General features: G+C 41.3%; 1 protein-coding gene across 1 annotated transcript; it reads right to left on the bottom strand.

Annotated features, from left to right (window-relative positions):
* Positions 1 to 275: 275 nt before the first annotated feature.
* slc43a3b (solute carrier family 43 member 3b) lies at positions 276 to 7977 on the bottom strand. The gene is made up of 13 exons (XM_073486888.1): positions 7907 to 7977; positions 7204 to 7495; positions 6926 to 7055; positions 5346 to 5392; positions 5168 to 5244; positions 3781 to 3873; positions 3550 to 3689; positions 2918 to 3030; positions 2674 to 2817; positions 2391 to 2498; positions 1930 to 2116; positions 1678 to 1798; positions 276 to 1551 (listed from the first exon to the last, which is right to left on the bottom strand). The coding sequence occupies exons 2-13, from the start codon at positions 7382 to 7384 to the stop codon at positions 1444 to 1446; spliced, it is 1449 nt and encodes a 482-aa protein (XP_073342989.1). The 5' UTR covers positions 7385 to 7495; positions 7907 to 7977; the 3' UTR covers positions 276 to 1443.
* Positions 7978 to 11727: the final 3750 nt, after the last annotated feature.

Genomic DNA, 11727 nt, shown 5'->3' with positions numbered 1-11727 from the left:
TCTTGTAATGTCTGCAACACACTCCAGAGTGTTAAGTGTTTGCCAGTTAATTTCTGATCCTCCTGACAGTAAACAAATGTTTTTGCATGAATATTTAATGGACAGACAAATTGACGAGATGAATAGTGACTGTCAGACCATATCCTGATCTGCTGCTTCAAATGCAATACACATTTTACCAACACATTTTGACGATAAGACCTTGTGCAGCTGATACTGAATTAAATACAACAGTCAGTCCAAATTACTCAGTAAACACTCAGTAAACAGAGGAATTCAGGGTTCAGTCTTTATAAGTTTAATTTCAGTATTTAAGATACATTTCCTGCAGTCTTTTTTAAAAATATCTTCTTTACAGATAACAATGACATTTTCTCTACCATCTGTAAGTGGCAGTTGCGTGCAGGTAGATATTTTTTCACACAATACTCGAAAACTGAAACATTCATTTTGGCAAAAGTAAATATCAAAAAGTAACAATTCCCTTTAAACTTCATATCAAAAGGCACATTTAATTAGATCCAGCACAGTGAAGAGTTTGCATATATATATAGTAAGATTTCAACGATGGAAAATACAGCCTGAAACATAAACATACTGGTAAAAATGTACAGATTTTCCTTTATAAACCTTTACATATCATTACTCATGGCACAATGTCATTAAAATCCTTCATGAGACCAAATTGTTCTTCATTTAACACCTGAGACTCCACAAAACACAAAAGGAGATCAGTTTACTGTCAAGTTTGGCACTACAGTGAAATCAGCAGCTAACAGCTGAACTAAGCAGCCAGCAGGTGGCAGAGCTGTGTTTCTCCATTTAATGTATCTGAACTCTAATGTTAAAGGAACCGGTGCAGAGACATCCAGGTCATGTTAGTGAGCAAACATGACCTTCACTGAGATGTATTCACACCACACAGGGAACCTGAGTTCACCTCTTTCACACTGCACATCACTGATTGGTCAGTCACAACGCATACATTGCTGTAATTATGACTCTCAGTTATCCCTCGTGCAGTCGCTACATGCAACATTGTTGGTCCTGTAGAAAAATATGGATATAGAGGAATACCAAAGTGCAAAGTGCGTTATCGTTTGGCACTCTGAAACCACCATAACTGTGGTGTAATAGAACAGAACATAAATGGCAAGAAAACATAAGCTCGCACAAAACAAGTAACATAAAACATGTCACAGTCATTGTAAAGTAGAGTTAGAGTCGTCAGCACCAGGACTTTTAACTGTAAACAAAGGAGAAGAAGCTAACAGTGGCTAAAGCTGCGTTTCTAAAGGATGCTGTAGAGAACAGCTCCGCTCACTTCACTACAGTCTGAAATTCATTTACAAGCGCTCGCTGTTGCTTTCCAAGTCGAACAAACTGAAGAGGTAACAGTGTCACTGGTGATATTAAGGACATAATAAGTGCGAGGCGTTGCTCTCATCTCACAGACTCATTTCGCTGGGAGGCGACACGTCGACAGTGCAGGTACACAGAGAGGGGGTGGATGAAGGCGAGCAGGCTGAGCAGCGTCAGACCGATGTTCACCTGCAGCCAACACAAGGAGAGAGCGAGGAGAGTTCAGAGATAAAGATAACAGGAGGAGGAGGAGCAGGAGGAGCAGAGTAAGTACAGTATTTTGTATTTAAAGTTGTTTCATCAGACGGTACTCACGTATAAAGGGTCTCCATCCAGAGCTTTCACCAGGGCGAAGCAGGGATACTGCAGCAGAGAGAACACTGCCGACAGAGCCATGATCATACCGTACAGCTTCCCAAAGTGGCACGACGGGAAACTACACACACACAACGACAGATGACATGGTAAAGAGAAGAAAGCAAATTCAGTAAAGTAAATTAATTTTGTTTAAGTGTAGTCCACAGAGAGGTGTGTGCATTTGTGTATCTGCGTGTGATTGATACTCACGCCACGCTGATGAAGGCTGCGTTGCCGCCGTAGAGGAAGGAGCGGTTGATCACCTGCAGGATGAAGGTGAGGTACTGAAGCGGCAGGTACGGGGTGGAGGCACAAACCGAGAACAACACACACTGCAGCGCCGTCAGGAAGAGAGAGAGCACCGTGGCCCGCAGGTCTGACTCCTGTTCACTCTCTCCTACGAAGAGGCACACGAACACATCAGTTAATCCAAAGAGAAACAATGTTGGGTCTGTAGGCTTTTATTCCAGCTGAACTTCGGACCAGATTTCATTGACAACAGTCACTTCTACCAGAGAGAAAGTACAAGTCTGGAAAATAAGCAGCCGTGGAGAGATTAGGCTTCAGTAGGATGGAGATCAGCCTGACATTAAACACACTGACAGTAGATCTGCCAGGGGTGCTGCTTGTTGGGTTAACACCATTAGCCATTATTAGCGTCAGTATGTTACCTGCAGCACGAGGTTTGCCCTTGTGTCTGTCCATGATGAGGCCATTCCAGGGAGCGCAGAGCACGCCACACATCTGCGTTATAGCGAAGGCATTGATGTACTGGCTCACTGTGGGAACACACAAGCAGGGAGAGGATGGTTGGAAAAATATTAGAAAACATATTTGCTCATATGATAAAAAACAAAAAGTTTGCCTTGCTTCGGGGAATTGAGGGAGGTTTGTGCAAACCTCCATGTTTGATAAGACAGTGCCAAGATGATTCAGTGTGCTGTGTGTGTTTACCCAGTGAAGGCTCTCCTGCCGTCAGCCGCTGCAGCATGGGGTTGAGGGTGCCGATGAAGAGGTAATGTCTGAGCTGCATCACCGACAGCCAGAGCAGGTGCCACAAGAAGAACCTGGACAGAAAACACTCACGGAAACTCTTCTCTGAGGGAGACGAGGGGAGACCACAGAAAGAAAGACAGTGAAGTCATTGTTGAGAATTAGGACCCTGTTGTCTATCTATACCACAGACACACACACACACCTTGTTTCACAGGGACGTCGCTCTTGAGTGGTGTATCCTCTGTCATCATTTTTGCGTTACCATTCGCTGTCGTCTCCTCTGAGCTCGGAGTGTTTGATTGACCACACGTTATCCTGACAAAGGTCAAAGGTCGGAGGGTCAGCTTCAGACTGAGGAGTTCATTGTGTACATTGTGGGAATTCTTTGATAGTTATTTAGTTTATAAATGAGGTTTTCAAGTCCCAACCAGCTATAATCACATAATGTGGAGGACATTAAGATGGTAAGATGAACAAACTTTTAGTATTTTTACCTGAATGTATTCATCATCAACAGTGTTGTTGGATAAGGAAAGACTTCTAAAGATTTTTAAAGGGAGCAGATTCGTTTCAACTGGTTAGTAACTCTGACTTTATGTCCAGTCACACCAGAAGCCAGTTTTTCCTGCTGTAAGAGGACACTGATGTGTTTACAGAAAACAAGCAAAGAGCCCCCAACTAAGCCGAGTCTGTTGTTGTTTCCAATCAATTTTTCAAATTTAGAAAGGCCTGATTTTTTGATAAACAGAAACTGAAACTGAATTAGCCTTGTTTACACCCGATGTGTCCTTGAAGCGTGCATGAGGTGTGCGCTGGTGTCTTGGGGATGCGTACCCGTATGTGTAGTGATCAGGCAGCGGGTAGGGGATGAAGTCTCTCGGCAGCAGGAAGAAAGTCCTGAACAGATGAATGACAGCGCAGGCGGACAGGAAGAGGAAGGAGGCGCGGAGAGAGACGCCAGACTCGTGTAACAACTGCAGGAGAAGACGAGACAGGGTGGAGATTAACATTATAAATATATCCTCTAGATTTACTTCATGAGAGCAGCAGGTGGATGTTTCTCACCTTGATGACGAGGAAAAGTGCTGAGGAAGAGTCGAAGGCCCCGTTGTAGAGAGTGATGATGGTGGAGCGGCGTGAGCCGAACAGGTTTCCTACCTTAAATAAAACACATGAAAGTTGCTTTAAAGGGGCATTATGTAGTTTTGGAAATGTTAATATTTACAATATCAATGAGGTAATCAAACAGACTCAGAAATATTTATTTTTCCATAACTGAATAAACAAGCCGTTCTCAGAGGAAAATAAGGTCCCAGAGCACTGTTTGAAACTGGAAAGGTGGCAGGGTCCGCCACATATAAACAAAGTAAAACAGTATGAAATGATGTTGTCCTTTAAAGTCAGTTTGTTTACTTAGTTTGTTCAGTCATGAAAACAAAGAGAGTTTGTGTATTTAGTTTATTTAGGCATAAACATCAGTCAGTGAAGATCTTTCTCTTCTTCTGAAAACTTCTTCCCCAAAACTACACAGTGCACCTTTAAGTGTCCGTTCGGTTGTTTGTTGAAATTCTCACTCACCTTTTTTTTTGCCATTACTTTCTGTCATTCAATGTAAAATTACAAACAAACTCAGTTTCCCCGAGGAGGTTTTGTATTTGTTCCTCAATAGATCAGGATCCAGCAGCCAACAAGGACTCACTGAAGGCAAACTCTGTCTATTGTTTATGTTCCTGACCCGAGGACCGACCTGAGGGTTTTTACTTTCAACCTTGTGAATACAAATATCTGTAACTTACATAAATAAAGCTTTTACAACTGTGTTTCTCAGCCAGCTTTCCTCAAAAATGTCTTGTGGGACGAGTTGCAGTTAGAGTTAGATATTCTAGATCATGTCTTTTCTACCAAACCTTCGGGTGATACTCCGGTGACAGAGCACACATGCTGGGATCCAGAAATAGCTCAGAAAAGATTCATCACCAGACTTAAAATGATGAAACAGAAGCCTGCAGTTTTTGTTTTTTACAGGAAGAAAATATGTCAACATTTAACATGTTCCCACTTTCCCAGAGTCAGAAACTAATAAATGTCTGAGCACAGACCTTTTTAAAGAATGCAGTGTTGTCTGAAGTTATGTCAAACAGCAATATTAGTCTATCTTGGCTCAATTGTTGTGTGTCTATGTGATCAAATAACATAATCTTAATCCCACAGACATCCAGAAATTGAGTGGAACTAAGCAATTTAACTAAAGGAGGCTTGAGGGCACCTTTTCCCGAGCTTTGTCTGAAGCGACGCCCACAGTTTTAGACTTTGAAAACCCCTGGATTAAATGTTTAAGTCATTTGGGTCCAGCTTCTCCTGTTTGAGGATTTGCTGCTTTAATTGGAGAAAATAATTGACGGATCGATCTAAACCGGCAATTATCTTTTCTAATCTGAATAACGTCTGTTACCTGCATGTTGGTGATGAGAAACAAGAGGCCGCCCACTGCCAGCAAGGAGAGAGCTGGGAAGAGCAGGTTGGACAAAGCTGATGGGAAAAGAAAAAGAAGGGGGATATGAGCATCTGCAGCTGTAACATAAGCGGTTATTTAGACAATAAGGGCAAAAATATGGAGAAATGTTTCTCACCTGGAACTGCGAAGGCCACCATCACAGTACCCACAGTGTAAAGAAATCTGGGGGGGAAAGAAATCCAGTGTTATTATGTCATTTTATTGGCATTTAACAAAACAAAGAATTTGAGATTGGAAAAAAATGTGACATTTGTTACAAAAATGTCCTAGTTAACACATTCTTCTGCTGCTGTTTGGAGAACTTTTGGCCGACTTTAATTTCCTTTTCGTGTCCTGAGAAAAGTTCCTCCCTCATCTGCACTTGTCCAACTATTTTTGCATTCCTTGGCCCTTTATTTTCCCTCCACCCTCTTTTAGTGGAAACATATGGATGGCCTTAGTACCAGTTTGTTATTGTGGATTTAGATGTATCTGGGGCAATAAACCGGGCAGGTATGTGTGCGCGGTGTTGTGATATATGATAGATTTTAACTCTGAGGTGGTCGGGAGGACTTCTTATTCCCACAGTCTGAACAGCTGTAAACATAAAACATATTTCTTTCAGACATTCCTCCATCCTCTGGTGATTAACAGTCCTCCTGACCTTTTCTATTTCTTCACCATTCTCTCTGTTTTCCTATTTCCAGTTTGAGTTTTGTAAGAGTTGCCCTTTACTGCTTTGTTTTCTTTACTGCTCCCTTCTCTCATAAAACATTTTCTCTACGTTCTGCATTGCTAAGCGTCTACAAAGCTCTGCTGTGTATGCTGCATCGCCATTCATGTGTCTGCTGCTGAATGGAGACCTCAGCAACTTTACATAACATCCATCAAGGGAGCTTTTCTAACCTCTGTGTCTCCCTGTGGTGAGTCCTCCCTACTCCCTTTTCTACATGTCCTACCCATCTCTTGTCTCTGGGAAGAAACAGCTGTTATTGTAAGCAAACATTTAGGAACGCCTCCGAGGGAAATACCAGAGACTGACTGAAAATTACCGCAAATTGCCTCTTTGCAGAGTAGTGTTAGCTTAGCCACCACAGGCAGAGAGAGCCACAGCCGTAGTATGAAAACGCTTGATGCAAAAATGACCTCGTTAACAAGATTTTTATGCTTCTTACTTTTGTGTTTTTATCTCATGGATGCACAAGTTACTTTGTGGTAACATTTCAGTGTGTGGTGTCATGTACTAGAGGTTTAATCAGTGTTGTAAAAACTACTCAAAAGTCATACTTGAGTAAAAGTCTTAAAGTATCTGATATTAAGTATAGTAAAGTATCAAAAGTAATTATGTGCAATAACTGTAGCCTACTTAAATACCCAAAATATATATATATAGCCCACAAAAATACGTCATCCCTACACCACTTTATTGTAGAGATTGTGAGATTTTTCATGATGCAGACTAGGATGATGCTTAAGAAAATCAAAGTGTTGGATTAAACCATCAAAACTCTTGTCAGTACATCTACAATGCAACCAAATAAAACACATTTAAATAAAGAAAAAGCATCTGCTGCACCTTGCACTTGCTGCTCAATGCACACCTGGTGGGCTTTAAATCTTGTACTGACAAACTTTGTTTGGTGAAAAATCACATCTGTTAAATCCATTAATGATTTCCTCTCAATAAGTAATTAAGGATGTTGTTGCTGGACTCACATTCCAAAGAGTCGAGCGACCGTGGTACCAAACCGGTCAAAGAGGAAACCATTAGGGAGGGACGAGAAATTGTTCATAAAGGAGGCGATGGTGAAAACAAGCGAGAACTGTTCATCCTGTCCACTGCAATCTGTAGACACAAGGTGGAGAAGAATTTGGTCAAACAGGTAGTGAGAAAAAGATCTTCATTCTTCAAATAGTGCTTGAAAAGACAATGTTTTGCAGCATTAAGGCACCCAGACACTCAGAGGTAGTTGAGGTGAGGGTATCAAACTGACCTAGGACCTGCGTTGCATTGACTCCAGTGGTGTTGACGCACAGAGAGCTGAAGTAGCCCTCCGTCTTCAGGACAAAAACAAGGGAGGCCCATCCAAACACGGCTCCGGCAAAACACAGACACTCCACCAGACCCGTGGCAAAGGTGAGGCAGTGTCGCACCCTCAAGCTGTTCCCCGGCATGGTCACACAGACTCACTCACTCACACACACACAAAGGAAGACAATTCACAAACACTGTATGTTCACCTGCATGGACGCACACATGCACACAGATGTCTTCTGTCACTGCACCTGAGAAAAAAGGAAATAAAAATAAGACATTAAGAAGATTAAGTGTTGACATGAGCCGACTCTGCACCTTTAAATCAATGGCATGCTTGTTTTCATTTAAAAAAAGAGAAGCTGACCTCAAGAGCACTTGAATGGAAAAAGTTGCACAAGCCAAACATGAGTCAAAACTGGAAACTTTTAGTAACAACATGTTGGGTCAGTCCTGCTCAAAAAAATAAACTTCTGAATAAATGCAGATAATAGGAAAAAGTAGCTTTAGCTGAGATACTTGCACGTCCAAAACCTCCAATTTTAACAACAGAAGGACTCAATTACATTACGCAATCATCTTCTGTGCAGCCACAAAGACGTAAAATCAAGAAACAGAGTTGTTAGTTAACACTCTCCAGCTCACAGCTCTCTTGTACTCACAGTTCAGAGTCCGAGCGTCTCCCCAAATGTGCTCACAAACCGCACCTCTCTGCTCTTACCCCACTTTCTTTCTTTATATAGGCAAGCTCGTCCTTCCTCTTCCTCACCAGTTTCCTCTCTTTCCTCCACACTGTTTGCCTCTTTCTCAATCACTCTCCATGAGCTGCTGCAAAGAACATCCCTCTCCTCAAATAGTAAACACTCCCACATTCCCGGCAAGCCGGACAGCTGAGCCGCTGAAGACATACTCCAGATGTGGATGCTGGGAGTGCTGAGAATAACTCGGTGTGGAAACTGGCTCTCTGTGTCATATCTGGGTCCACATGGACAAAGCATCCCTGATGGACCTTATGAACTCATGACCCAGATTACGCTACAGGCTTATTCTTTATCTCCTGAGATGTTAATCTTATGTTAAATTAGTTAAAAATAGGTTAAAATTGAAAAAAGGCGATCCAGAAATTGAATTTAGGACTCGCACTAGCACCTCCTGGTTGCGTCAGGAGTGTCTCAAGTCAGGTCACCTCAGGAAGGCAAAGATTCAACAACCATGATATTTAAAACAACTATGTGTGCAGAGGTTTCTTCATTTTTCACACAAATCCTGTGTAAAAACTTCACTACTGTCTGCCAAAGAGCATTTTACGCATATCAACCCGGTGTGTTCATGGTGCACTGCTGCAAACCAACAGAAACACCAAATATTATATTAAATAAAATCTTTATGAAAGGAAGGAAAGATTATTTTCTGGGAAAGTCTTATTGTTTTGCTCGAGCTAAATGACCGTTGATTCCTACTTTTCTCTGCTAACAACATATTTTAGCATTCATTTGTAAAATAAGAGTTTGAATTTGCCGATATGAGCTGTCAAGTGGAAGTTTGGAAGACAGTGGTATTTGCAGTAACAGGGTGGGAAGGTCTAATGAACGACCAAGGCAAGTTGCATTATGGGACGTGTATGATTTGGGCTCTTTTGAAGCTTGACCGACTCTGGGGATTAAAAGTCAGCAAATCTTGGTTTTGCTGCACAGATTTTAACCACTATTATCTATCTGATTCTCTCAGATCCCCAAAAGTACATTGTGTGAGGGCAATACAGTGATGATGCCTTTAATAAACTACATCATATGGTCTGTTCCAACTAGAGGAACTTTCATTTTTTGTAAATTCTTGAGTAAACTTTGTTTCAGTGGCGTACCGTACCACCAGACTACAGAGCAGCTTCTCTCCTCAGGCTGTGAAACTCCTTAAATTAATCCTCAACACTCCGCCATGAAAAATCGTTTCTTATTTAATGACTCAGTCTGTATCCGAACCGCTGACAGGCATTACGAATGACTATAAGATCAGTTCTGAAATAGGCAGTCGTATGTAGGTCATATCAAGGCATCAGTGTTACATTGAGACTCCTTCATAAGCAGTTAAAAGTCTCTATTAGTACGTTTAAACATTTTTAACACATCAGTATGGAAATTGAGGAAAATCTGAATTCTCATAAAGAAGTCTGCAGAGATATCCTGACGAAGGCAAAGATTTTAATAAATATAATAATTTAATAAAATATATTTCAGTGTCTTTCCTCACATTATTATACTTTTGACGACAAAGCAGACATTAAAGCTCCTGTTAGTAAGAAAGTTGTTTTTTGAGTGTCATTCCCAACTCGTCAAATACACTTTGGGATTATAGGACGCCTTCCAAAAGCGTCTTTGACGTAACAGGAGCTTTAATCCCAGGAGACTGAAGTCACTATTTCAAGAGTCACTATCAACGACAAAGAACGACATGACGGTCGCTCTGACCACCATCATCAAAACCACCATCCTCCATCCAAGCTTCAAGGAAATCTGTTGGGTAGTTTTTGAGTAATCCTGCTGACAAACAAGCCACCAAACAACAGACACGAGTGAAAACAAATCCTCCTTGATGGAAGTCCTGACAGCATGTCAGCCATGTTAGAAAAGTACAGTCCATTGTAAAGGTGGGGTCCGGGGATTATCATGGTGCGTCATTACCCAATGAATCATAAAAGACCAACGAGGCAGAGGCTCCGGAGACTTTTAGTGATTAACATTATGTCGATAAGATAATAGTTGATTTCGGTGATTCGACTGTATTTCTTTTGATTTAATTCACGAAGAGGCGAACAGTGACATCATGTAGTTTAATAGATGCCGTAGCTGTGTTCATTTGCATTTAGTGGGTTGTTGCTATGTCACTTTTGTGGTGGCGGATGAGTAATCGGGGCACATACTGTTCATTATCTTCATTAGTAGGCCAAGATAATCTGCATAATGTTTAAAGCTCATTCACTTTGCTGCTGTTTCATCTCTTGGTAAGAGAGGTCGCCAGTAGCTGAGGGGCAGAGATGTAAATCGATGCAGGAACCATTCATGAGACCTCCGAATTTATGTTTCACCACATTCATCACCTGATCACAAGACACACATACGCACGCACACTGGGTGACATATAAAAACAAGTTCATATGCACTTCCTTAAAACAATGACCCAGGGTTATCAAACCCCCTGCCATACGTCTATGTAGCTTTAGCCTTGAGACAATAACTCCAAAGAAGGTTCACGTTAAACATGGGTTTCTTTCTAATCACAAGACTCGCTATAGGTTAAAGGAAAATGCTGGCATTGTTCTTCTTTCTATTATTAACAAGTCCCATGAAAACACCAGAACAAAGAATGAATTTATCCTCATAACACGTGAGCTGTATCCTCTGTGCTACTGACCTCCAGTACTGTCGAGAAAACACATTAAAACCATACTGAAGCCACACATTCAAGGTCAGGCTCAACTTTCAAACCAACATGAGTGGTGAACTGTTCAGACTGATGGATGAAGGTTTAAGGATATACACTCCAAGACCAGTGAGCAAACAGGCAAGCTCCAAAACCAGCAAGTCGGCGAACGCTGAGTGGAGAATTTCTGTCAAATGCCCATCAAGGATTATTCCACTCAGCAATTTAGTTGTATTTCATAATAATATTTTTCAGGTAAAGCCGTGAAGACTCTGACTTTATCAATGAACGTCCAAAGTCCAAAGTAAGAAATGATAAAGTGGCAAAACCAAATAGTCAAGTAGTGTAAACACAGCGTGCTCAGGTCAAAAGTGTGTTTAAAGGTTAAAACTTGGTTTAAGGGTTAAAGTTAGACGTCATGTGTTTGCACGGCCGGATCAGGGGGCCCCCAAGACACTGCACAGGCTGATTATTGGCCAATAATCAGCCTGTTTCCAATTATCAGTATCAGTGTTCTTTGTGTCCAATTACTTATAATAATTTGCAACTTTCGCTCTGACACAGAAGAGAGAGAGAAGTGTGAGAAAAAGTCACAGTATGCCAAAGGAAAAATTAAATGTAAAAGTGCCACTACAGCATGACGGTGAGTGGATTATTTCTCGTCCGAGAGCAGTGAATCCTCTCATAAAATGACGAATCATAATTTTTACACTTTCATTTGTGTACAGATTAAACACTCAAGATGTCATGTGTTAATTAGTGATCTTGACAGCTGCTGCAAGGCAGATTTTGTTTTGCTATGTTAGCTGTTTCTGTTTTTGTTTTGTGCTAAACGAAGCTAGCCATCTGTTAGCTATAGCTTAATATGTATTTGGCAGAGAGGGGAAGTGTTATCAATCTTCTCTTCTAACTCTCTGCAAGACAACAAGATTAGTGTATTTCCCAAAATGTGGAAAATATTCCTTCAAAACACATTTTTGTCACAAGAATGCTCTTCAAGACAGGACTTACTGATCTGGATGCACCTCGTCATGTCAGTTGATGTTGTGCTTCAGTACTAAGGCCC

Source organism: Pagrus major, chromosome 18 (genome assembly GCF_040436345.1).
Source record: "Pagrus major chromosome 18, Pma_NU_1.0".
Lineage (NCBI taxonomy): Eukaryota > Metazoa > Chordata > Actinopteri > Spariformes > Sparidae > Pagrus > Pagrus major.
The sequence above is the reverse complement of the archived record's forward strand: the minus strand, read 5'-3'. Positions and strand labels throughout refer to the sequence as shown.

Bases quoted from the DNA above. Each gene is read 5' to 3' on its own strand.
- slc43a3b (XM_073486888.1), bottom strand. From the start codon at position 7,384: ATGCCGGGGAACAGCTTGAGGGTGCGACACTGCCTCACCTTTGCCACG. The intron at 7,056-7,203 runs GTCAGTTTGATA...TTGTGTCTACAG, and splicing joins CAATGCAACGCAGGTCCTAG to ATTGCAGTGGACAGGATGAA. The intron at 2,818-2,917 runs GTGTGTGTGTGT...CGTCTCCCTCAG, and splicing joins CGACGTCCCTGTGAAACAAG to AGAAGAGTTTCCGTGAGTGT.